This window comes from Sinocyclocheilus rhinocerous, unplaced genomic scaffold (assembly GCF_001515625.1).
Source record: "Sinocyclocheilus rhinocerous isolate Xijiao unplaced genomic scaffold, SAMN03320098_v1.1 scaffold30, whole genome shotgun sequence".
NCBI lineage: Eukaryota > Metazoa > Chordata > Actinopteri > Cypriniformes > Cyprinidae > Sinocyclocheilus > Sinocyclocheilus rhinocerous.
This window is the reverse complement of record NW_015657838.1, coordinates 507,964-534,232: the sequence shown is the minus strand read 5'-3', so window position 1 is coordinate 534,232 and position 26,269 is coordinate 507,964. Positions and strand designations below refer to the sequence as shown.

At 37.7% G+C, this 26,269-nt stretch overlaps 2 protein-coding genes across 2 annotated transcripts in view; one reads left to right on the top strand and one right to left on the bottom strand.

Annotated features, from left to right (window-relative positions):
• The window catches only part of LOC107721560 (receptor-type tyrosine-protein phosphatase-like N), a 27,861-nt gene extending 5,596 nt beyond the window's left edge, over positions 1-22,265 (top strand). The window contains exons 2-23 of the mRNA XM_016529646.1: positions 2,198-2,248; positions 4,066-4,176; positions 5,101-5,116; positions 6,174-6,327; positions 6,420-6,729; positions 7,176-7,301; positions 7,494-7,525; positions 8,116-8,396; positions 9,211-9,297; positions 9,420-9,499; positions 9,608-9,672; positions 16,621-16,830; positions 17,695-17,907; positions 18,324-18,471; positions 19,084-19,157; positions 19,268-19,345; positions 19,590-19,709; positions 19,797-19,963; positions 21,426-21,479; positions 21,577-21,641; positions 21,720-21,793; positions 21,875-22,265. Coding sequence (XP_016385132.1) covers positions 2,198-2,248; positions 4,066-4,176; positions 5,101-5,116; positions 6,174-6,327; positions 6,420-6,729; positions 7,176-7,301; positions 7,494-7,525; positions 8,116-8,396; positions 9,211-9,297; positions 9,420-9,499; positions 9,608-9,672; positions 16,621-16,830; positions 17,695-17,907; positions 18,324-18,471; positions 19,084-19,157; positions 19,268-19,345; positions 19,590-19,709; positions 19,797-19,963; positions 21,426-21,479; positions 21,577-21,641; positions 21,720-21,793; positions 21,875-21,946 — 2,588 coding nt within the window. The 3' untranslated portion in view covers positions 21,947-22,265. The remainder of the gene's footprint in view (positions 1-2,197; positions 2,249-4,065; positions 4,177-5,100; positions 5,117-6,173; positions 6,328-6,419; positions 6,730-7,175; positions 7,302-7,493; positions 7,526-8,115; positions 8,397-9,210; positions 9,298-9,419; positions 9,500-9,607; positions 9,673-16,620; positions 16,831-17,694; positions 17,908-18,323; positions 18,472-19,083; positions 19,158-19,267; positions 19,346-19,589; positions 19,710-19,796; positions 19,964-21,425; positions 21,480-21,576; positions 21,642-21,719; positions 21,794-21,874) is intronic.
• Positions 22,266-24,742: 2,477 nt separating this feature from the next.
• The window catches only part of LOC107721618 (dnaJ homolog subfamily B member 2-like), a 10,876-nt gene continuing 9,349 nt past the window's right edge, over positions 24,743-26,269 (bottom strand). The window contains exons 10-11 of the mRNA XM_016529726.1: positions 25,150-25,212; positions 24,743-24,841 (exon numbers count right to left, since the gene is read on the bottom strand). Of these exons, the coding sequence (XP_016385212.1) occupies positions 25,184-25,212 (29 nt within the window). The 3' untranslated portion in view covers positions 24,743-24,841; positions 25,150-25,183. The remainder of the gene's footprint in view (positions 24,842-25,149; positions 25,213-26,269) is intronic.

The window sequence follows — 26,269 nt, the reverse complement described above, 5'->3', positions numbered from 1 at the left end:
ACTTAAAGTCGGCATGAAATCAAAATTGAAAATTGTTATTTTTTTTATGGAATACTGTAGTGTTTATTATAAATAATTTATCCGTGCACTTCTTTATTTTTTTTTAATTCATGTGCCCTCATAATCTTTAATCAAAAACGTTAACCTCCCCTCCCCCTCAAAACATCTTCTCTTCCGGTCACAAGCTATGGCGCAAGGGCGGAGCTAGTGACGTGAGGGGTGAACGCTGGGATAAACGACAGGGGGAAAAGCTGAAGCTGATGCTTCACTTTATAGCACTGACACCAGTCATGAGGGAGGACGTTACCCCTAAACATGGAAAAGATATTAGGATAGTACGACAACATTACTCTTAGGACATTGCAAACTAATTTTTTTCATGAATATGACTTAACCTGATGGAGGACGCGCTCAGTCATTCAGGCAGTCTCTCTCTCTCTCTCTCTCTCTCTCTCTCTCTCTCTCGCGCGTGCGAGCACGCACGCACGCACACACACACACACACATACATACATATATTCAGGCACACAAACAGACATACACACACCCATATACACACTTAAGCATAGCCAGGTCATGCTCTGGCAGATATGGTTGGTGATATTGATCAGCTGTGTTGAGCACATGCTCAGAGTTTTTCTCCTCATTCTATCTGCCCACACAGCAGTTCTACATCTTAGGGGAAACTAGCTACTGCAGTCATAGGCCATCATGGACGAATGATTCTTATCTTGATTCAATATTGTTTATATGCTTTTATATGCGGATTGTGTTTTTAAGCTATAACTCTAGTACCAGAGTCAGAAAGTTGGAAAGACAGATTTGATGCATTGGTTTATGGCTGAGATGAATGTGTTGGTGAAGGAAAGGTCACTTAGACATCACTTGAAAAAAGTCTATACTATATCTCCATTGATAAAAATACGATTGTGTTTTTAAGCTATAACTCTAGTACCAGAGTCAGAAAGTTGGAAAGACAGATTTGATGCATTGGTTTATGGCTGAGATGAATGTGTTGGTGAAGGAAAGGTCACTTAGACATCACTTGAAAAAAGTATACTATATCTCCATTGATAAAAATACATTTGACAGTTCTTGTCAATTTAATGTTAATGTTTTATTCTGTTTTCAACTGCTCCTCTTCTTCTCTCTTTCTGTCTCTTGCATACAGGCTGTTTGTTTGAGAAGAGGCTGTGCAATCCCCCACCACTAACTGCAAACTGGCATTCAGATCTGCCTCCATTTTGTTAGCAACGCCCCAGCTTCCAATGATCCAATCAATTCCCGAAGGACGAAATCAAGTCCCGCCCTCTCATTTCAGATGCCGTTTCACTCGGATATACGTCACAGTAGAGGAGAAAAGACAATCGCTACTTCCGTTTCATGCAGACTTTAAAGGTAAGAATGAAACGGTCTCTTTATCTAAATGGTTTTCCGTCACCATTTGACATTTTTCCCCTCAAACGCAGACGGTGGTGTTTTTGTGATCCAAAGCACGCGACTGGTTGTCTGTTGCTAACGAGGGACACTCTACTAGACGATTTTCAGATCCGTAGTATTATAGTATTATATTACTATAGCTATAATATAATATTATATAATAGTATGGTAACCTATATAATATCATATTATTAGTATATAACCTAATTTTAGTAAAATATTTTAATATTTGCGGTGTTACTCGCTGCTTTTCCTGAATGGACTTTTCGGATTTAACTAAGAATGGAACGTCTATATCAAAAATATCAATCATGCTTGATATTTACAATTTGAGTTCGGGGATGCTACTCTCGATCGGGAGCAGTTAAATGACACCAGGATTTTTTGGACAAAAACTCGTTTGCAACAAACCTCGAATCGGGCCACGCCCAACCCCCCAAATCGTGGTTTAAAATTGGCCTTAAAATTGGCCTTAAAATCTTCCAAGTGTGTGTCTGTCCAGCCTTTAGCTTTAACACAGCATTGTTACACTGTTACACTGTACAAGTTCAGTTCAGCAATGCGACAATTAACGACGCAGTGTTATGTGGTGCTAACTGCTCCTGCGCAGGGTTTCGTTACCCCGGGTAAAAAGCGTTGCTAACCCCGCTTCTAAATTGCAAATGTGAAACGTTTAATTAGTAAAGGAAATTTACCCGGGGTTAAATAAGCATTATAAAAAGGATAGTTCTGGTCCTTGATTCTGATTGGCATACAGGCTGTTTGTTTGAGAAGAGGCTGTGCTCTAGGGAGCAGTTCTGCTCTGATGGTGAGTATCACAATAGGGAGACAATATCATATGGCGTAGATACAGTACATCTTACGTTCAGAAACAAGGACGTGGTTCTATCTTCTGCGTCCTGTCTCTTTATTTCTTGCTCTTGATGATCTAATTGTGATTTCCTGATCATCACTTGACACTTGGCTCTGTTACATCCTGCTAGTGCTACGACGCAACAGGAGACACATGCACACAGCTAAATAATTTACACTGCAGGAACTTTCACTTCACTCATTTCATATTAGTAAGCATTAACGAAGATAGTGTTGGTGCATACAGGAGGCAGATGTTTATGTTCTTTGTGTCAGTATTTTACATAGATGTCCACATGAAGATACAATGGGTTGCAAAAATCTGGAAATTCTTGTATTTTGCATTATTTTCTAAATTTTCTTTTTTTTCTGTAACACTTTACAATAAGGTTTCATTTGTTAACATTATATTTAATGGACCTGAGCAAACATGAACTACCAATGAACAGTTGTGTTTTATTAACTAACTATAACAAAAATGAATAAATACTGTAACAAATGAACAATTTTGTAACCAAAAATTGCTAAAAAAAAGTGCTACCATATTTTTTTTGTTACAAATGATATTATTAGTTTAACAATTTGAATGGAAAGTAAAAAAAATGGATTTAAACAAATTTCAGCTGCACAAACTTAATGATGTAAAACCAGTATGATTTGAGAATGAATTGTTTTTGTTTGAATGCAATTACCTGAAAATTCCAAACTGGAATCATTCACATTCCGTCTGTTATTTTGTACTCCTCTCAGGGATTTACCTGTGTACGTATTTCCACAGCCATGAACCACTAGTATTCTGTCACCTGCTCTTCTCTCTCACCGTCAAGTCCCTCCCACCTCTGCTCCATGTCTCCCCGTGATTTACAGTGAATTTATAACAGCTAAGGGGCGTTGTTAGGCACGACGCCAAGCGAAGCCAATAACATACATGTAAACCACAGCTTCTTGGGGCTTATTGCTTTAGTTTAGAACCACGATAATCTGGGATTAGTATAGTCAGCCATAAAACAAAATAAAAATGCAGCAACTCCTGAAACATGTCTGTTATGAATATTCATGTATATATTATGAGAGGAAGAAAATAATTTTGTGTTGTGTTTGTTACTCCTTAACTGTACATCTTTCTTTTGCTGAAGTGATGGTGTGACATCAGTTCTCCGGGGTCACTTCTATTGCGATGTAATAATGTACTGTGTATTTCCATGCCCCAGGGCAACTGATCTATCTCCCCCATAGTGCTCTCACATCTCCGTCTGTACTATAAATAGCTGTGAGTCATGTTCATGGACAGACCTGCTCTGAGATATAGAAAATGGCCGGGTTCATGTTTCGAGCTCATCTGCGTGAAGGGATCAAGGGCTTTTTTTAAACCACACAACTGGAGGTTTAGTCAGGGATGAGTCAGTGGTATATGTGTGGGATGTGAGTGTATGTGTGGGGTGGGTTGAATATGTTATATGGGTGTTTATTTATCAAGAAACTGGCTCATTTTTCACTTATGGGCTATTTTGTTTGCAACATTTTAATGTGCTTCGTAATCACACCGTATATATATACAAGTGTTTAAGATGCTTTATATTTGATTATTTTGATGTTTATACTGACATCAGTAACTTTTCAACATAATATTCAGAAGATGCGTTTCAGATCATTATCAAAACGTTATTTTAATATTATGTTAGTTTATATTATATTATTTTAAAAGAGGTTTCCTTTCCAGATTTTGTATTCAGTGTTCTAGATATGAATGGTTTGTGTTTGTATGTGTTACAGACAAACTCTTTGGACAGTGCCGGAGCTCCAGACATGACCAGGTTCAGTACCAGGTCTCTGTTCCTGTTCTTCAGAGACTGCAGGAAGTGCTCAAAGAGTTGATGATTCAGGGTAAACATACACACACACATTTAATTTTCTGTCATGGTGGGGACTTTAAAATTCCTTCTGTTGTTTATATACTGGGCTAATAATATTTTCAAGCCCCTACCTCAAAACATAACCACAGATTCATTAAGACATTATTTAGTATGTTTATTAAGCCATCTTTCTCTCTGGCCAGGCTATACAATGTTTATGATTTGAGGTTTTGTAGGCTAACACACACACACACACACATTTACAGTGGTAATGCTATTATTTTTGTGCTTTTTATTTTTGGAAAATATGAAGCATTAAATCATGTATCCCGCGACAGTAAACAGCTGGTAACTTTGCTATTCGTTGCCTTTTAATTCCCTGTTACTCATATTCATTGGCTAGAGTAAACATTCAAATGTCAATGTGCTAAGTGTATTAAAACAATTTGCTAACAACATCATTTTTGTTTGTTAATTTATTACATTTCACTGATTTGAAATAAAAATAAAATAAAGAAATCAATAATTATTTATATACAAAAAAGTTTATAATGAAAAAGAAAAGCTAAATTTTTTTCTACATTTTATCTATCAGGATACATTGCATTAAATTACGTTGATTTTATTATGGTACTGACAACAAAACAATTCCCACGGTTTTAATATTTAACACTTCATTTATTTTCTGATTCATTATATTACCAGTTTTTGCAATAGAAGTACTGTCATCTGCTAGCAGAATAAGAACTGATGATTTGGAATCAGCTTTCGCTGCAGGGCTTGACTGACCGACAGCAAAGCAGTCTCAGTTGAATGGCCGCTGCTGAAACCTGATTGGTTAAAGTTCAGTTGGTCATTCTGTGAAAGAAATAATGTAACAGGTGTGAACCAAATGGTCCATTCCATTAGAATTACAAAGGAACAGCATTCCTCAGGAACGTCTTGTAGATTGCAGGATCTTCAGTGGGAAGGTCCTAACAGTATTGTTTCTAGCCCTTTTGTCTTCAGGTATAAAGTTATGTCCCACAGACAGAACTTTGGGAGAAGCTAGGATTCATACAAGGGTAAAATTGTTTGAAGGAAGACATGCCAACATCGCTGTTGAAGAACTGCTACACTACCATCTTCAATAAATTCTTCTCCCCACAAAAAATGTTGGTCAAGTCTACTTAATTTTTTGCATTAGAGGAATACATTGGTGAGCAACCCAAAAGACTGCTCAGCAAAAATACAGTAAAGATGATGATACATGGGGCAACTTTTTAGGTTAGAAGTGGTATTATGCACTGGCCTGTCTACACAGATAGTCTTGACAAGAAGTTAAAGTGCATCATAAAGTGTCAGTTGCTGTATTTACAACCAGAGATGAGAAATGGGTGGGTGAGGGAAGAGAGGATGACACTACAGAGGAAAGATGGAAGGGTGAAAGGGTGAAAGGGAGCATAGGTTTTGCCTAAAAGAAACTGGTAGAGGAATTGGTGGCACACAGGTAGTAATATGTAGGTTAAATGTAATAAAGAAATTATCAGAGATGTCTAGAGGTTTTACCAAATGTTGTCTGTGATAAAATTGCATGTGTAAATTAAGTCAAGCTGGTTGCCTGATATGTTAGAGCTTGTGGTGGTAAGCCATTTGAGATCGAATGAAGCTAGGAGTGGAAGTGGAAGTCTGCAGTGTAAGGCTTCTCCAGATGGATTTCGAAGTCACCAAAGACTACAAGTGGACTGCCATCCACAGAGAATGAGGACAGCAGCCCATACAGCTCCTCTATAAAGGTGCCCAGTTGACCAGGAAGGTGATAAATCATTACAATATGGAGTTTAACAGGAACTGTTACCATAATAGCATGAAACTCAAACGAATTTCTATTGCATAGAGAAGAGTGGGTTGAGTATTTCCCATTATTAGAAATGAGAAGACCAGTACCCTTCCTACCTGAGGCTGGAAAACTTGATTTCAGAGGTCTCTCAGACCTCAGATGTTTGATCTCTTTTATTAGATTTAATGTAATTGACTGAATTTTTTTAGGCCGCCACAGGCTGCAGCTAAGAAGGTCTATTCTAGCTCTAATTCTGAACCTGGTCCAGCTCAGAGCTACATGGATTACATGGTCCTAGACCCCCACCAGTCCTCCTCGCTCCGGATGCAAGCCCTACCAATGGACCCATATTCATACCTACAAGTAAGGCTCTTTTATTTTTTTTAAGTAGCATAGAAAATCAAACAGATTTATCGTACCTTTTTATATTAATTTCTCTCATTGTTCCCTAACAGGAGGACATGACCCATTCTCTCCATCCTCACACCAGCATGGGATACCAACGACCCCCCTCTCGAGCAGGAGCCCAGCAAAGAGACAGAGACCGTCAGCTCTTGGAAGATGCTGTCTCTCTCTACCTCTCCTCCACACAACCCTCTTTCCGCCACAGGGGGGCAGCAGCCCTCCCTGCCGCCCCATACTATGAAGATCTAGATTTCCCTTTGGAATATGGAGAGGACTACACCCTAAAGGAACAGGCCAGCTCAGTCCAGAGCAACAGCAAGAAAATCCCTCAGGACTACAGCTCTCTTGCTGGACTTGATGGTGAGTACCTTTTTTGGGACGCTTCAAATATTGTGCCCTCAAGAGGATGTCATAGTAAACAATATTGAAGTCTGCAGTTTTCCCATTTGCTTTAGTTTAGAATGGATTAAAATTATATTATGGAGCTGTTTATTGTATTGTGCTTGAACAGATGTGTATTTTAAGCTTGTTTGCTGTTTAGAGAGCAAGTATGATAAGATACATTTTTGCAAAACTCAGGGCTAGGATTCCTGTACCTAAAATAGTAGAACTTTTGGTGCTAGTAACACCAAGGTCATGTTTTAAATCCCAGAAAATGCTTAAACTTGTAAAATCTGTACTTTGAATCCAATGTAACTTGCTTTGGATAAATAAACGTGTAAATGTAGCATTTTTTTTTTCAGTTGTTAGTGGTGGTGCGTGCTGATGTTTTCATTTCATTCAGCATGTTAATATTTGTGTTGTAGATGATACACTGGCACAGCTGGCCACACTGTTAAAGAGTTTTGGGGTGGACCCACGGGACCTGAGCCCTCAGCAGATAAAAAGACTTACTTTAGTGTTACAGCTGCTACAAAATATGGAGAATGCAGGTATAGAGTGACATCACAACACACACAAATGTACTTATGTCATGCATTCAGACATATGCATTATCACGCTGCTTGAATCATAATTAAATTATTAGGTCTTACGCATCCCTCAGTTTCTACTCTTATATCATTAAGATTATTTGTGGGACAAAAGCACTGTGTGATGTTTTTTCTTATCTTTGTGTTCCTCAGATCAATCCCCAGGGACAGTCACGGTAAAAGAGGTAGACGCAGATTTGCAGTCTGAAGTATTCACCTAAATGCTTAAAGAAAGTAACACTTTCACCAGGATTTGTTTTGCTTTTAATGCATAGTTGAGTGAGTCATCTAATTATATAAATAACACTGCCACTTATCAGAGAGCATGATAGAGTAAAAGGAGTTATTAATTAGCTGTATATTGCATTTTCAGGTTTAAAGGGGTCATATGATGTTGCTAAAAATAACATTATTTTGTGTATTTGGTGTAATGAAATGTGTTTATGTGGTTTCAGGAAACAGTCCTCCATAAAATGCGCTGCACACATCTGAATATGTGGGTTGAACTGTTCTGGAACAGTGTTGTAAATGCAACTTAATCACTGTTTCTAGTCGTGTCCTCTTTTGGAAGGCCAAACAAAGTATTTTCGCTTTCGCAACGAAACACACAGCGTCTTCACAACACGGCGGTGGCAGCAACAATAAAGTTACGCTTTCTTTCTTCACGTGAACATTTGGGCGGCGTTATGCAAATCTTCCCACATCGTGACGTTAATTATTTGTACTATGTTGTGCTTTTTTCTTCACACACAACGCTTTGTGTTTTCCTCGACAGACAATTGTAGAAGGCAGTGATAAAGTGACAGAAAAAGGAGCGAAACCCCCCTTACCTGTTTCAGCTCTGCCATCTACCCCAACATACCAGCGGGCCCCTACTCAGCCCCCATCCACACCAGCCCCTGCGACTGTGCCTAAGGAAGACAGTGGGGACACTGTGGGGCCCACCCTGTCAGTAAAAGACCTAGATTTAAAAGAGAAAATCACCAACATCCTGGAAACCGCTAAGGATGGGACAAACACCAGAGAGGAATATGGTTACATTGTCACTAATCAGAGGTAGGAGCTCCTAAAACGTTATAGGGTTTTAATGCTGTACAGTTCATTATATAGATGAACTGTACAGCAGATGCCTGTTCATTTTAGACACAGTCCATGCTCAAGTTTTTACCAAAAACACAATTTTTGTAGAATTAGAATTAGTACAGTATTAGTATTATTTCATAGTTAATTTTTTTGTCTCAGAGTACAGTGAAAAGACTGATTTTTAACAGTTGGACAGTTTTTCTTTTCTGCTTTGAAAGTAATGAATGTAATGAAGCAGAATGATGAGCATTTCAATAGCACAGTATTCCCATTGTTATGGAAAACATGAAAATAGCAGGAAATTGTCATTAAAAAGCATAATTGTAGTTGATATAAATGTTCTTTTTATGCTTATTTCTAAAATATTTCATCAGAAAATTGCTATAAATTTATTTATACTATTTAAAATAATGTATATAATAATGACTGGAAATGCCAAGAAAAAAGTCCTGAACAGTTTTTACAAAAATGTACGACAGGGTTTATCTGGGAAATATTTATTATGACTGCATGAAATCTAATCTACATACCAATTTAATTTTTAAATTAGAAATAGTTTGCTCCAATTTATTCTTCCCTTTTTTATGTTATAGAATTTTAAAAGACTCATTTAAGATCAGTTTTTCCTCTTTGAGATCTTTGAAAAATATAGTCTGGTGTGTATTTCTGATGATTTCCTGATGTATTTATGTCAATACAGCTGAATGTTCCTTGAAATTAATTTAATGTATTTGTGCTGAATGCTCATAATAAAATAAATGTATGTCGTCTTGTGTTTTCCCTCCAGTCCTTTAGGTCTTTATGATGGGGTGAAACTCTTAGAGACGCTGGCGGAGAGAATCCATCTCTCCACGAGCAGTTTCATCAACATTAGGTAAAGTGTGTGTGTGTGTGTGCGTGCGTTGCTGGATGGAGAGACTGATAGATTAGTGAATAAAGGGTGAGAATAAAAGAAAACGCGATCTATCGGCCCTTTGTCTCTGCTCATGTCTGCAGCGTGGTGGGCTCGGCCCTGACGTTCAGGATCCGACAGAACTCTCTTAATCTCAGCGCAGAGGATGTGGCCAATAAAGCCGGTGAGTGACAAGCCTTCTCGTTTGGACCGTTCATTTTGATGAAACGGAAAAAGAATGAGCAGGCACTTATTGATTAATTCACCAGCATTCATTGTCTTTACATTGCAGTAGCTGAGAAGAATTTCCTTGAGGGTGAGACAGGATTGAAAATCATCCAGACTGGAGTGGGAGAGGTATGCTTATCCCATTTTTTTATGTCTTCCAACCAATCCGCAAGACCCACACGTTCACTGTGATCAGCAGGTCTATTGATTAGCGATTATGGGAACTGGTTGGTATAATGAGCCACTCTCTCTTGTCAGTCAGCAACAGAATTGGCCACACAGGTCACTATTCTGTGCATAACCACCCTCATCAACCAAACAGGGAACGTTCTCATTGAAATTCATAGATTCTACAGTTTTGTCCATCTATTTATGTACAGATCACGTACCGAGATATAATTCCCGGTTCTCATGAATCACTTTGGCGTTTAATACTGAACCGAACAAGGAGGGCATTTGAAATGAAATGTTTTTGAAATCGTCACCGTTCATCTCGAACTGTCCCCACTGTACCGTTCCCCCGTCCCAAATCCTCCTGCGTTTTTTCCCGCTGTGCCTCATTTCTCTCCCTCACTCATTCTTTCTCTTCTTGTCCCCTGCCATTCTCCCCTCTGCCATTCTTTTGGCCCTTCTCTTTTTGTTACCTCTGCCTTTGACCCCTCCCCATCCCTTTCTCCCTCGCTCCTCCACTTTCTTGGGTGGCTTTTGTGCTCGGTGCATATTGAGGCGTTCTGCTCTCCCTCGCTCGCTCCCCTTTCACTTTGTACAGCTGTTGCAGACCCTTGAATGCAGAATAATGTCTTTTGTTGCATCCGGCTGCTCATATTTTTAATTATTCTTTCTTGTTCTATTGTGGACTGTGACACTTTCTTTGCTCTGAAGTGCACGGTGTATGAGTGAGTGAGTGAGTGTGTGCGTGTGCTTTCTCCCTGTCCTTTATCTTATAATTTTCTCTCTCTGCCTCAGTAATGAGACCTGCTTGCACCTGACTGTTTTTGTCCGCCTTTTATGGGGATAAATGCTTAGGCTGTTTTGTCTCTCTGTGCTTCTTTCTCTCTCTGTTAGTCTCTTTCTTTACTTCTTTAATGAATTAAAGCTTTTACGTCCCACAGTGACCTACACAGCAATGCCGTTTCAGCACTCCCACTGAGATTGCGCTGAAATCTTATTAAAGGGATAATTCACCCAAAAATTCAAATTCTGTCATCATTTACTCACCCTAAGATATTTTGAAGAATGATGGTAACCAAACAGTTGCTGGTCCCCATTGGCTTCCATAGTATTTTTTTTTCTCCATACTATGGAAGTCAATGGGGACCATCAGCTGTTTGGTTACCATCATTCTTCAAAATATCTTCTTTTGTGTTTAACAGAAGAAAGAAATGTAAACAGTTCTGGAACAACATAAGTGTGAGTAAATGATGACCACATTTTTATTTTGGGATGAGCTATTAATTTAATTGAGAAAATGTTTTCAGATGTATCCTAGGACTTTTATATTTATTGGATGGCGCATGCTGAAAATCCTTGTCAGCTTAAAATATAATAAATCCATCTTAAAGCATATTTATCAGTCGTGTCAATTTAAACACTTATTATTCTATAAATCTTTGGCAGGGTGTGTTACCCGTATTGTCCCCAGCTTGTGCGATCTCATATATCTTCTGTTGTACGATTGTTCCAGATGTGAAGACTCAGTGTTTGTGTCCTTGCCAAACCATATTACTTACAAACCCCTTTTTGGGCCCATGGCACTTTCCTTACACTCCATTCGTTGTACCCCCTCCTGCTCCTGTTGATTTCGGCCTGTTTTTTCACTCCTCTCTCTCTCACGGACGACCTATCCAGGGCATCATTACCACCCCCCACCCCACCATTTCACCATCAGCAACATGTGGAGCTGTTGCTACGGCAACGACGTTTGATGTGACAAGTGGCGGCATTGGTTGAATGGGGCTGAGAGGCAGCGAGGCCTTCATACGAGTCAGACAGCTCTCGGGGAGGCACATTCTCTCTTTCCCCTCCCTTTTCTTGTCCTTCCCATTTATTTTCACTCATTTACCTTTTCGCTCCGGCACTACGCGTATGCCACTCTTTCCCTCCGTTTTGGTTTCTCAGCTCTGAAATATTAACCGCTGGCTTTGAAGCACTTGTTTGATGCTTGCTTAAGTTGTCCGACCGTGGATGCTTGGACTTTGAGGAGGCTTGAAAATGTGAGATTGAAGACGGTCCTGCTTGTGATGTTGTGGCGCGTGTGATGTAAAGAGGTCTGAGAGTCTGGAGAGCACACGAGATGTGTGCCGGTGAGTTCTGTTTCATACTAGATCTACTGATGCTGTAGGCCTTTATGTAGTGTTTAAATGCTGAGATGTGTAGTTATTTGGATGTTTTTCTGATGGTTGTGCTTGACATTATGATATATTTTCCTTATAAATAATGTAAAAAAGTGTGTGCATACCTATCGCTTTAATAGTCGATCAATATGCTGATGCCATTAATCATGTTTCCTGATTTATCAGATTTAATTAACATTTGTAATATATATATATATATTTCAGAATTTTTTTCTCCTTTCGGTAGAAACTATTGCATTAAATTTGCTTTGTAATATACATCATTTAAAAATGATCACAGCTCAAAAAATGTTTAACTTTTTTCTCTTTTGCACACCCATACACTCCTTGAAATACCATATCAGTTAAAAGCTACGACACAGTTGCGAATAATGCTGTATTTTAAGTGTAAGTCAGTGTTTTGTACAATATATATTGTAGGCTTTATCAGTTCCATAAATCTGTGAAAAACAAATGCACATTAATTACTCAAACTTCTTCTTTCTAGTTACCAAACAACACTAAACTAGACTAAAACACTAGCCTAAACTTATAAGGAGGTATTACATTTTTCTCTCTCTCTCTCTTTAGTTTTCAGGGGTAAAAATAAATTATGATGATTATCAACTGAATTGTCTACATATGTAAACGATATATAAACTATTTGATACAAATATTTATTCTTAAACTTAAAACACATTTTTTTTTTGCATCTGTGGCAACAAATCTTACCATAATAACAGAACTAAAATATGTGTATTTTACTATTTGGTAGTATTTGGAAAAATTATGCTAAGAAATTAAAACTAAAATAACAATTAACCAAATGCATTTGATCTCAGTTCACATCTTCGGTGTTATTCAGCTTGGCATACTTACGAATGTGTGTGTATGGTGTATGCGCAATGCCATGTGCTGGATCCGTAAGGTATATGTGCGTTTGATAAAACATTTTTGTTAAATGCTGTTTTTAAGAATTGTGCTCTATCTTGAATAGTGATGTCAGGTGGACCGGTTGCTGTGGTAACAGGGCAGAGCAGGCTGGATGAGTGAGATGATGTAATCCGTTTGTAGACATTGCAGGTGCACCTAAGTTCATACTATTTCTCTTGGTTTCGTGCACTAATTAGATATTATTGTAAGGTCGTAAAAAAAGGTTTTATTGCATAAAATGCTATCATCACTGCTAAAATCACTCATTTAGTGAGTGGAATTAACTGGATGTTAATTTTTCTTGTTACCTTAAAATACATTTCATTGCTTACCCTTAGATAGTTTTAGATAATTTTCTTTTAATCATTTTCTAGTTTCCATCTAGAGGGTTACAAAAGAACAGTTACTCTATTTCAAATATTATTTATAAAAAAACAGCTGGTGGTATTGAAAGATGCAAGAGGGAGAAAAATCATCCATTATAAACAACTCTCTAAAGGTTTTTTTTTTTAGAGGAAACTCAATAAAAACCGCAGACCTTCTGCTGTGCAATATAAAAGCAGCGAGACGACGGCAGTGATGTGAATTCTGACGAGTCATAGTCTGAACGCCTCTATCAGATAACAGCAGAGTCCTGCTGAATTGTGAAATCAATTCACAGCGAGTGAATGGAGCAGAAGATAGATAATGGGACAGACGGACTGATGAAATCTTAGATCACCGAGAGCCTCGGAGATGGTCGGTGCTCCATTTCTGACTCGGACATCTCGGGCCGTGCCTGAATTGCCTATTGTGATTCAGAGTGCGAAGCTCTTGGTGATCTTTGCCCTTGGGATCCTCCAAAACAAACAAGCACACACACAGCCATACGTGTGTGTTTGTGTGTGTGTATCTCCTTTTTTTTTTGTGGCTGAGGTCAAAGGGCTCGGGGGTCATGGGGAACGGCAGAGGGGTCCTGGGACCCTGAATCCTATTTTCCCGCTTCTTGAGGAACAGATGTTTGAATTATGCTTCCTCGGCCAACAGCTTATTGTGATTCAAATGCACATTAGTATTCGTAGCGACATGTTCGTATATATAGAGTATGTGCTGAACTGTGCGTTATGCTTTCTTTACGCATGTCGTGAGGTTCTTCCTCACATATCACCCTCTCCGGACCCCTTTTCCCCCTCCTGCGCAGAGTTTTACTCTCTCGTTCCCTGTAACCATGCTTTCTCTCCTTGTGATCAGTTGCCTTCTCTCCCGCTTTCTCTCTGCCTCCTCATTTCTCCGCCTGCCCCTCTCAGACCTTGGGGGGCCTTTGTCCTCTTGTCCTAAACCAGCTCATTTTTCCTGCCTGCTCCTGTGCTCCATTCTAAAAGGCTGTCAGTCTTCCTTTCGGGGCCTCTCTGGAGTAGCAGGTGAGGCGCCCCACACCCTTTATCTCCTCCCCCATTGTCCTTCCGTCCAGTCGCGCACCCTTGCTTCAACACCACCACCCCCTCCCGCCTTCCACCTCCTTCAGTCTCTCCTGTGGAACATTCTTCTAGCTTTTTAGGAGAAAAGGCCGAATTTGAGTGGGAACAAGAGGGGCAGAATGAAACGTGTGAGGAACGAAGAAGGAGAATGAGAGGGAGAATGGGTGTGAGGAGGACAGAGAGCGAGGGGGAAAATGGTTGATGAATTTTGAGAAAGGACAGAAAAGAAGGGAAAGCGTCCTGACCTCTTTGTGGTCAGACTTAAGTGCTCATTCACTCAATATTTTTCTTTTGCTATAGCTCAGCTCTAACGGCTGCCTGTGCGCTGCAGAGATAGTGGTGAGGTGTCAGCCTAAAGGTCTGTTCCACTTTCTCAGAAAAACCAGTGGGTGCCTGTGCGAAAATTATAGCCAGTGTAAGAATAGGTTGTTAAAAGTTCATGTTGCATTCTTTGCTATTTTATTTCACATGGCGAGATTTGTTTTTTAGTTTACAACTTTTTTAATACCTCAAGGGATAATTAGTCTTTTGAAAATTTTTGTGGAAAAGTAAATATCGATGGATGTAAAGGTCGGTCATTTATAAAAATGGTTTCAAAAGATTGTGTTCAGTTGTATTCAGTCAATTTGCAATTGTTTACAAAAACTCTTAAAATGGTTATTTCATTAAAATCATTACAATATTATTAAATATTGAGGATTGTACACTAAATTAAAATAATTCTTTAATCAGCTTTGGTTGATATGAGAGGCATATAATTTCATTGAAATCATCAAAATATTATGAAATATTGAGCATTATGCACTAAATTACAATATTTCTTTGATCAGGTTTGGTTGATATGTGAGGCATATAATTTAATTGAATGGAGGAGTTAAAATAATTGATTGAAATAAATTAATTAAAAGTTCCTGATATTTTTGTCATAATCCCCTGTACTTTTTTCAGAATGATTTTCTTGCCAAATATTCATTGATATTCTGGACGCAAGTAATATTAAGTTTTAATTATTAATGAAAATGTAGTTATTAATGACATAAAGCAAGCGTATATTCGTATGAGCAAGTGCAGTTGTGTGATTATGTTTTTTTAATTATCTTGAAGTCCTACAGAAGCTGTAAAATAAACTACAGCTTCTGTAGGACTTCAAGATAATAAGTATAAATTTAGTATAAATATATATGTATGTATTTGTATAATAAGTGTGAAATTAGTTCAAATCAAGCATAAGTTTACCTGAGCAAGTGCAGTTGTGTGATTACGTATTTTTAATCATCCTAAAGTTCTACAGAGGCTGTGTTTTATTTTAGTATAAATGTAGTTATTAATGACATAAATCAAGCATACATTTACCCGAGCAAGTGCAGTTTTGTGTTTATGTATATTTCAATCTTACAGAGGCTGGGATTTATTTTAGTACAGAGGATATTCTCTTTTATTTGAGTAATCGTGGTAAAATATTTAGCAGCATCTTATATTTTAACACATAAATATACCAAAATAATAACACCCAAAGGTAAGGATTAGAATGCATATGGATTAAAAAGATGTGCTGGTAAGTATGACATACTAAGGTGGTTTCTGTAGATAACACCACATATTATTCAATATAATAATGTGGGCATATTGACAATAGCATATTTCCTCTGCTCTCCTCTCTCATTTCCTTTGCTCACTGTGATGGCCATGGGTTACATTGAGCATTCTGTTGTTGCCATGGTAGCGCTACGGCCTGTTCTCCCCTGCTGAGGCTCCCAGACACCATGGCAACACCAATAGGCAGGGGTTGGAGACACGGGGTAAGAGGGCTGGGACGGCGGCTGCATGACATCAACAATCATTGCATCCGCTCGTTTTCTTGTTCTCTCGATGTGCTGTAAGTGCAGAGGGAGAGAGATGGAATAAACTAAATGAGAGTGTGTAAGAGATCCCCTCAGAGTGACTGACCCTGCATTGTGTGGGGGATTTCCTTAATTGTTTACTTGCTGGTAATTTTTCAGCGGGGCGGGCGGGTCAGTGACTTTCTCTAATTATTTCGGGGTGGCACGTGGCTGTGCGTGTGTGTCTGGGTTGCCAGGGTAATTAGTAGTTGATGATGACATCCGACTTGTTTACACAAATAGAGAGAGAGACAAAAGAGGGACGAGAGAGTGCAGGGAAGACACTGTCTTGTGCCAGAGAGACCACACAAACACTGCACTTTCCTTATTTGATTGTGCGATGAAAGCGATCTCTGAAATGTTTTTAATTTTAATTTCCTTGCGTTTTGTTTTTTCCCCGCCATTGTCCTTTTTGTATTATGTTGTCTCACGTTTCTTATATATCTCTTTTTCTGTTTCTCTCCCGTATTATAGAGGAGCGAGGGGCGTGGCTTGCCCCAGGCCACACGGGTAGGAGAGGGTTCGCGTGGGGTCGTCCTGACAATGGTCGCCATGGCGTGTGTGGGCACGGTGTTGTTAGTTGCCCTGGCGATTGCCTGTCTCCGGCACCACACCCGTCAGTTAGCCTCTGGCAAATTGGGACTGGGACCAGAAGCCGGTGCGGAAACCCACTTTGATTACCAGGTACAATGTTAAACACACACAAAAACACAGAAAGAGAAAGATACAGAGCGACATTAAGATATTTACTATATCATCCAAAAAAGAAAATGTAATCAGGACAAAAACGTATATAGAATGACCCTAAAAGAATCAAAAATTTAAAAAACACATTACACAGAAATGAAAGAAAACAATATAATGGCACATGGAATATTGTCATATAGTACCTGAAATATTGCATAATGAATAAACTCTTATCACCACCTTTTCAGGAGCCTGAAATGCCTTTGGGGTCTTTTGCTTGCTCACCAAGGCTGCATTCAGTGATCAAAACACACAGTAAAAACAGTAACATTGTGAAATATTAGTACAATTTCAAACAACTGTTTTTATTTTAATATATTTTAAAATGTACTTTATTCCTGTGATCAAAGCTGAATTTTCAGCATCATTACACCAGTCTTCAGTGTCACATGATCCTTCAGAAATCACTCTAATATGTTGATTTGCAGCTTAAGGCATTAATTGTTAACATTATCATCAATGTTGAAAACAGTTGTGCTGCTTAATATATACATATATATATATATTTTTTTTTTTTCAGGTTGTTGATGAATAGAAAGTTCAAAAGAACAGCATTTATTTGAAGTAGAAATCTTTTGTAACATTATAAATGTCTTTACTCTCACTTTTGATCAATTTAATCAATCCTAATCAGGTGTAACTGGCATATAATCAGCACTGTAATTGCATTTATATTCATTTGACATTGAGTATTAGTGCTATTGCTAACTGTACATTGACAGTGATGATTATTGATCTGAAAACGTCATTTGAAACATTAATGCTCAGTCAGTGATGAGAAGGTTTCTCCGCGTCTCTCAGGAGCTGTGTCGCCAGCACATGGCAGCCAAGTCATCGTTCACCCGTCCGGAGCCAGGCGGTCGACGGGGGACCGACACATCTCGAGTCAGCAGTGTGTCGTCTCAGTTCAGCGATGGACCGCAGCACAGTCCCAGCTCTCACAGCAGCACACCGTCCTGGAGCGAAGAGCCTGCACAGTCCAACATGGACATCTCCACCGGACACATGATACTGGTACACAGCCACAAAAGCATTTTAAATACACAAATTATAATTCAGACTTTACTTTGCTAGTGTGTGTAATATGCAGCATCTTTCTATGTGCTGTAAAAAGTGAGAATCATACTCTAATTAACAGGAATTATTGCACTACAGTTTCTGACTGTTCAGCACATATCAGTAAATAGGGTGCAGTACCTGCTTGCACAAACCAAGTCTATATTTAAACATGCCCAAAACTGCAGTAAATTTAAGCAAAGAAGAACTATTAGAGTTTTGTCTTCATGCCTTATTTTACTTATATTAGTCAGTTCTGGGGATTAAGTTGGAGTCTTTTTTGTCATGCCAAGTTGTTTATTAATTACATAGAAGCAAACTAGGCATTTCATGAGCAGTCAGTGGAATGCTTCAAGTCCATTTCTGTTGTTCAGGCATATATGGAGGACCATCTGAAGAATAAGGACCGATTACGGAAAGAGTGGGAGGCATTGTGTTCGTACCAGGCTGAGTCGAGCTCTGTCTCTATCGCCCAGTCTGAAAGCAACATGGAGAAAAACCGCTATCCCGACTTTGTGCCCTGTGAGAGCAATGTGCCTTTAAAAAAAAAAAAAACATTTATTTCAGTGATCCATATACACTATACACTACAGTAAGATTTTTTGGGAAAGAAATGAATCACTTTTATTCAGCAAGGACACATTAAATTGAACAAAAGTGATAGTATAGACATTAGATTTCTACGTCAATTTCTATTTTTATAAGAAAATCATTAAGCAGAGCAACAGTTGTCTAAATTGCTAATACTAAGAACTGTTTCTTGAGCAGAAAATCAGCATACTAGATTGATTTCTGAAGGGTCATGTGACACTGAAGTCTGCAGTAATGATGCTGAAAATTCAGCTTTGTCATCACAGGAATACATTACTTTTTAAAATATATTCAAGTGGAAAATGTTATTTTAAATTGTAATAATATTTCACAATATTACTGTTTTTAGTGCATTTTTGAGCAAATAAATGCAGCCTTACAGTCTTGATTTTTTTTTCAAAAACGTTACAAAATCTTACTGACCCAAACTTTTGAAAAGTATTGTACACTGGTAGATGCAAATAAGGGTATACCAAAGATGACTTAATTTTTATTAATTTTTTTCATTTTCAGTATGTTTAATTAAAACATTTTATGTTTTAGATGACCATTCGAGAGTGAAAATAAAGGCAGAGGTCAACTCCTCAAAAGAGGACTACATAAATGCCAGCACTATAGTAAGAAACGATAATCTTCATTCCACAACAAAACAAAGTCATTGCTGTTTGCTAGATAATTAAATACTTGTTTGTTTGTCTATAAAAGGACTTCCTTTCTTTACCCATAGATTGATCATGATCCACGTTTACCTGCTTATATTGCAACTCAAGGACCTTTACCGCACACTATTGCTGATTTCTGGCAGGTAAGAGTTGAGAGTAATGATGACATTTTAAGATTTAGATTTAACAAATAAAATATTTTTAAATATGTATAAAATATGAATATTAGAAAAAAATATATAACAAAAATATAAATAACTAATATATTACTAAATGGCTATAAATGGAATAATAGAATAACAGTAAAATGGTTTAGATTAAATGAATATGCATGGCCTATATATAAATTCTTTGTATACTGACACTGTGTTTTGGTACATATGTTAGATGGTATGGGAGAACGGCTGTACTGTAATAGTGATGATGACCGCTCTAGTGGAGGATGGAGAGAAACAATGTGAACGTTACTGGCCTGATGAAGGATCATCTTTATACAACATCTATGAGGTGAGAAACATTCAGTTTCATTGCCCTAAAAGTCCCTTGCGTTTAGTTTTTTAGTCTTTACTACCTATTTTTTCTTGTATGTCTCAGGTGAACCTGGTATCTGAACACATCTGGTGTAAAGACTTCTTGGTTCGTAGTTTCTACCTGAAGAACGTTCAGACTCAGGAGACCCGCACTCTGACCCAGTTTCACTTGCTGAGCTGGCCTGCACAAGGCATTCCCTCCTCCACACGGCCCCTGCTGGACTTCCGCAGGTACTGCCACAACCCAACACCACCTCACACTTGCAACTCGCGTTCTGATAGGACTACAGACAGATTACACACACACATCAGGTAGTAGCTCCTCAAAAATTTCAGATGAGGAAATAATTTGACAATACAGAAATAGCGAAACAAATGTACTAAACGATAATAGTGTGCAAATGAAGTAATACTGTCCAATAGCAGCACGGCTGGATAGAGTTTCAGAGGGAGGCAGCATCTTTTTTTCCCTCATGGAGAACATAATGCCGAATTCATATGACATAATGTTCACAAAACGGTCTTAAAATTGGTAAAACTCGTGGATAATTACAGAATAAACGTTTCCACAGTCACATCCGAATTGATATTGAACACAAAATTAACTGCGAGCGAGACAATTTTTAGTGAGCGCTCTGGTAAATTACAGGTGCACCTGTGAATATCTGTACTGAAGATTTGTTGACTTAATAACAACAGCCAAAAAAACTGCTAGAAACAAATAACTGTCAGCTAGAAATAAATTACTGTCATTGCTTTGTGTACAAAGTTTTCTAAGATATTTTTCCAAATTATGTATATACTACGTTTTTCTAAAAATGCATAAACACAATGAGTAAATATATTTCATTGTTTAAATGTTTAATATGTTATTGATAAAAACATACAAAGTGTTTATTGTTGATAGTGTAAGGTAAAAAAATTGTTTAAATGCATTAAAAATGCAAGTAATGAGTAAATATAATATTTAATAGCATAAAAGTGAAATAAATAAAAGTAAAACATACAAAAAAATGTTTCTTCTTGGTAGTGTAAGGTAAAAGGTGTTCCACATGGCTGACTCAGAAACTAAATTATCAAAATAATCATTATTTAAATGATCAAATAAACATAAAAAAAATCAATTTAGACTACAAACTCATTGTGTCATAGCAAATAATTTTCCCTACTGTTTTTCCTCACCCTAATATGAGGATCAGCTTCACACTTGGGATTCCCTAAATATCTGTGGATGTTTTCTTTACCTTAAAGTCCAGTCCTTCCTCGTTCCTCATCCATTGAATACATTTGCACTTTGGACCTTCCCCATTTGTGCTCGACACGGGCTCTGTTTTACTCCTGCCTTTCTCTCCTCCTCCTCCTCCCACCGTCACTCTCTCTGTCTCAGATGGAGGTCGGTAGGTCCCTGGAAGTAGCACACCTCCCAGTGTCATTTTTGTGATTTGCAGCTAGTAGTCTGGGTCCAGTTGCATAGTCACAAAAATGATCATTGGTAGGTGTGAGTGCAGCAGGAGCGAGGCTTAACGGATGCTCCATCTCCTCTCTCCCCCTTCCTTCCCCAGCCCCGCTCAGTTCCTCTTTGTCAACAGAAGAATACATTGTAGGGTTGGACAAACTGACAGTTATGCTCATTATTACATGCTCAGTTTTTCATTTTCTTTCTCTCTTCTATCCTCCCTTTTTCTTTTTTTAGAAAAGTAAACAAGTGCTACAGAGGACGCTCATGCCCAATCATTGTGCACTGCAGGTAAACGGCTACAGTGTGTCTCAGGCTCACAATATGGGTGTTTTTTATTACTGTTATTGAAAATGAATGATTTAAATGGGTTTCCTGTTTCGCACAGCGATGGTACTGGCAGAACCGGCACCTACATTCTTATTGACATGGTACTTAACCGCATGGCGAAAGGTAAGCACCTTGTTCCTCTATCTAGCCGTTTCATTTCATGTACGCGCCGCATGCTCATAGGTTGCTTGTCTGTATTAGGCGTGAAGGAGATTGACATTGCCGCCACACTGGAGCATATTCGTGACCAGAGACCTAGTATGGTACGCACTAAGGTATGTACAAAGTGCTTTCCCATGATTTCAGCACGTGAATGTGAGAGTGAATTCATGCACTAAGCTCGATTGTTTCTTCAGGACCAGTTTGAGTTCGCCCTGACAGCTGTGGCAGAAGAAGTGAATGCCATTCTGAAAGCCCTTCCTCAGTGAGCCACATCCCAACTGTGTTACTATTACATCTTTTTCACTTACACTTTACCCATGCACCTCGCTCCTTTTCACAAGTCAGAAATGAATGTTGTCACTCTTTAAAAGACTGAAAGCTTTCCATATGCTGGAAACGCTTTGCAGGGGCCAAATTCTTTAGAGTTTCAGGGAAATTGTGGTTTTAAGAGCCATTTGCATTCCACACAAGCATCAGATTTAAAGTGTCCTAATTTATGAAAACTGACAGTATAACATTGTCTTTTTTTTTTTGTGATAAATATACATATACATATAATGTTTGATGTTGAAAAATGCAGGTTTTTTTCTTAAAATGCTTTCTTTACCATGGCCAAAAATGCAATTCATGTATCAAATGTAGAAACGACGAAAGAACCCAGCATGTCTCATGCAGTCAAACATGAGAACATATATGCACAGTCATGTCTGAACTGAATTCATTGGAAGGTACCTGAAAGGCACCTGTAACATCTTCTGGTTGCTGTCAAATCTCTTACGAACATTCAGTGCTTTCACATCTTTAATGTCTAGTGCAGCCTTTATGTCGTGTGATCACTGTAAATAATTCACAGAGAGCTCTGTTTGTTTATTCCTGTAGCAAATGTGTAGAAAAATATAAAAAAGAAACATATGACTATAATTTTTAAATGGTTCTGAATTAAATGTGAATCTGTGTAGCAGCACTGCTTGATGTGTGTGGCTTCTCTCTTTCATTATGACCATGCATATATTAAAAGATATATGTTTGTCTGTAGAAAAATGCTTTTTGCCTGTAGACTGACTGTGTAGTTAAGGCATCACTGGCAGGTGACGATGAGGCCATGCTAACTAGCCAAACCTTGATGACGTTTGTAAATAGTCATTATTTTTGGTACCATGTGTAAGCCACAGAAATGACACTTAACCTTTACAATCACACAAAAAAATACTTATTACCCCTTTATGTCTTGGCAAATCTACACTAACATTCAAACGTTTGGGGTCAGTAAACATTTACAATGTTACAAAAGACCTTTCTATTCATCAAAAAATCTTGAAAAAAAAAACGTTTCGGTTTCCACAAAACATTAAGCAGCAACACTGTTTTCAACACTGATAATAAATTATAAAGAATGTTTCTTGAGCCTCAAATCAGCATATTAGAGCGATTTCTGAAGGATCGTGTGACACTGAAGACTGGAGTAATGATGCTGAAAATCCAGCTGTGCATCACAGGAATAAATTACATTTTAAAATATATTCACATAGAAAACACTTATTTTACAATATTACTGCTTTAACTTTATTTTGCATGCAGTCTTGGTATATACATATAATGTTTGATGTTGAAAAATGCAGGTTTTTTTCTTAAAATGCTTTCTTTACCATGGCCAAAAATGCAATTCATGTATCAAATGTAGAAACGACGAAAGAACCCAGCATGTCTCATGCAGTCAAACATGAGAACATATATGCACAGTCATGTCTGAACTGAATTCATTGGAAGGTACCTGAAAGGCACCTGTAACATCTTCTGGTTGCTGTCAAATCTCTTACGAACATTCAGTGCTTTCACATCTTTAATGTCTAGTGCAGCCTTTATGTCGTGTGATCACTGTAAATAATTCACAGAGAGCTCTGTTTGTTTATTCCTGTAGCAAATGTGTAGAAAAATATAAAAAAGAAACATATGACTATAATTTTTAAATGGTTCTGAATTAAATGTGAATCTGTGTAGCAGCACTGCTTGATGTGTGTGGCTTCTCTCTTTCATTATGACCATGCATATATTAAAAGATATATGTTTGTCTGTAGAAAAATGCTTTTTGCCTGTAGACTGACTGTGTAGTTAAGGCATCACTGGCAGGTGACGATGAGGCCATGCTAACTAGCCAAACCTTGATGACGTTTGTAAATAGTCATTATTTTTGGTACCATGTGTAAGCCACAGAAATGACACTTAACCTTTACAATCACACAAAAAAATACTTATTACCCCTTTATGTCTTGGCAAATCTACACTAACATTCAAACGTTTGGGGTCAGTAAACATTTACAATGTTACAAAAGACCTTTCTATTCATCAAAAAATCTTGAAAAAAAAAACGTTTCGGTTTCCACAAAACATTAAGCAGCAACACTGTTTTCAACACTGATAATAAATTATAAAGAATGTTTCTTGAGCCTCAAATCAGCATATTAGAGCGATTTCTGAAGGATCGTGTGACACTGAAGACTGGAGTAATGATGCTGAAAATCCAGCTGTGCATCACAGGAATAAATTACATTTTAAAATATATTCACATAGAAAACACTTATTTTACAATATTACTGCTTTAACTTTATTTTGCATGCAGTCTTGGTGAGAATAAGATTATTTCAAAAACATTGAAAAAACTTACAGACCCAAAACTTCTGAACCGTAGTGTATAAAAACAACTGCAAAATAATGAGTTATGAAAAGCAGAGGTTTCAATGAAAACACAAGAAACCCTTCTGAATAAATAATAAACCTTTATCAAGTTATGAAGATTTTAAATTCTCAAATATAGCATTTCAAGTGCAACTATACATTCATTGCAGCTTTGAATCATTCATTATTAAAATGTTAATGAACTTTGTCCTTAAGACACTTGAATTTTTATATTAGTTCATATATTTGATCAGTGCAGGCCATACATTTAATTAATATATAAAAAGTAATCCAGTATTGCCTCTCCAAGACTCAGAACACATTCATACACAAACACACTTAGCACATACATTTTTGACCTTTGTGTAGTGTTGCCCGGGTTTTTTTTTTTCAAATAAAACTTTGAAAAGGCTCTGAGCAGCAGGTGTGCCAGGCAGAGAGAGACAAAGAAGCAGAAAGAGAGAGCAGAGCACCGGGGAACGCTTCACCTGTTAAGAGCAGACGGATGAATCCAGTATTAGTGTTGCCTCACAGTTTCTTGTGTTGTGTTTGATGAATTAAAACAACACAGAGTCATAAAACTGAGGACTGTTTGTTATTTTGACTCTACTTAAGTATTTATATGCACAAATGACTAGAGTTCAATGTTTTCCTGGAATACTGCATGCTCTACAGCAGGAGCTGCAAACTCTCAGGTAATTACACAAATACACAAATGTTCATGAACTGTGAATAATGGGGAGAAGAGCTGAAAACTATGCTTAAGAGCTGCAGAGACGTCTACACTACGTTTTACCTCGGGGGGGGTAAGAGGGGGTCACAGCCACAGGTCAGCCTGTGAAGGCCTGGAAGTCGGACTCTGTAACGGCAGGGAGAATGAGTCAGGTAAAACATAATCATAAACATAAGAAATGCACATGAGGTTTACATATGAGTGGGAATGATGATATGAATGTGCTGGAAATGACAACAATCACACTGAAAAAAAATCGGAGAATTACATGCTTCAAATGAATGGTGGATTGCAGCAGCAAGCGAAAAGGGATTTAACATATAATGCAAAGCCTCTCAGCTGAAAAAATTGTTTTTTTCTGGGGTTGTATTCTCACAATTTGAATTTAAAGGCATACAGTTCATAAAAAGCTGCTGTTTTTATTAGGTAAACTGGAGAAAAAAGTAAATGGATAAAAATTTGCGGTCCATCAAAATACTTTTTATGCTGACAATTTCAAATGAATTCTTATGAGCAGAATGTATTTGCTAGCATTTATTGTTTCTCATATTAGCAACAGCATGACTGAAACAGCATGTATTAACAATTTAGCCATTTAAATAGCACTTTCTGAGCACTGAATATGCCCTCTGAATTATAACTTCTGAGAGAACGATGTTGTCTTCAAATGCAAATAGCAGTTTTGTGTAAATCAATGACTTTGTTTCCTCTTTGCAGTTTAACATAGTTACACAAAATCTTTTTATTAATATTCACATAGCATCACATTCAAACTTTCTGTGCTTAGTGTTTTTAAGCAAAACAAATGTTCATGTATTGATGTTTTGATTGTTCATTTTATATCCCAAAGCTGATAGTTATAATGGAACAAAATGCACAAACAGGTAAAAAAGTAAAATGTGCTTCTTTGACTAACTTGTACACAAACTTGTAAGCGAGATATAGCATTGGCAACAATAGCCATGCATTTCTATTCTAACAAAAAAGGCACAAACGAAATATCAATACGGAGTAATTCTGACACATATAAAGCTAATTATGCAAGTCAGTTATTTGGCACATTTTCATTAACTGAGATAATTCCGGATCTACATTCTCTTACATGTCTGACTAGCCATTAGTCATTGCCAGTCACAACATTAGCCCTCAGAGGCAGATTATATTTAGGTTTTTGTGCAAACCC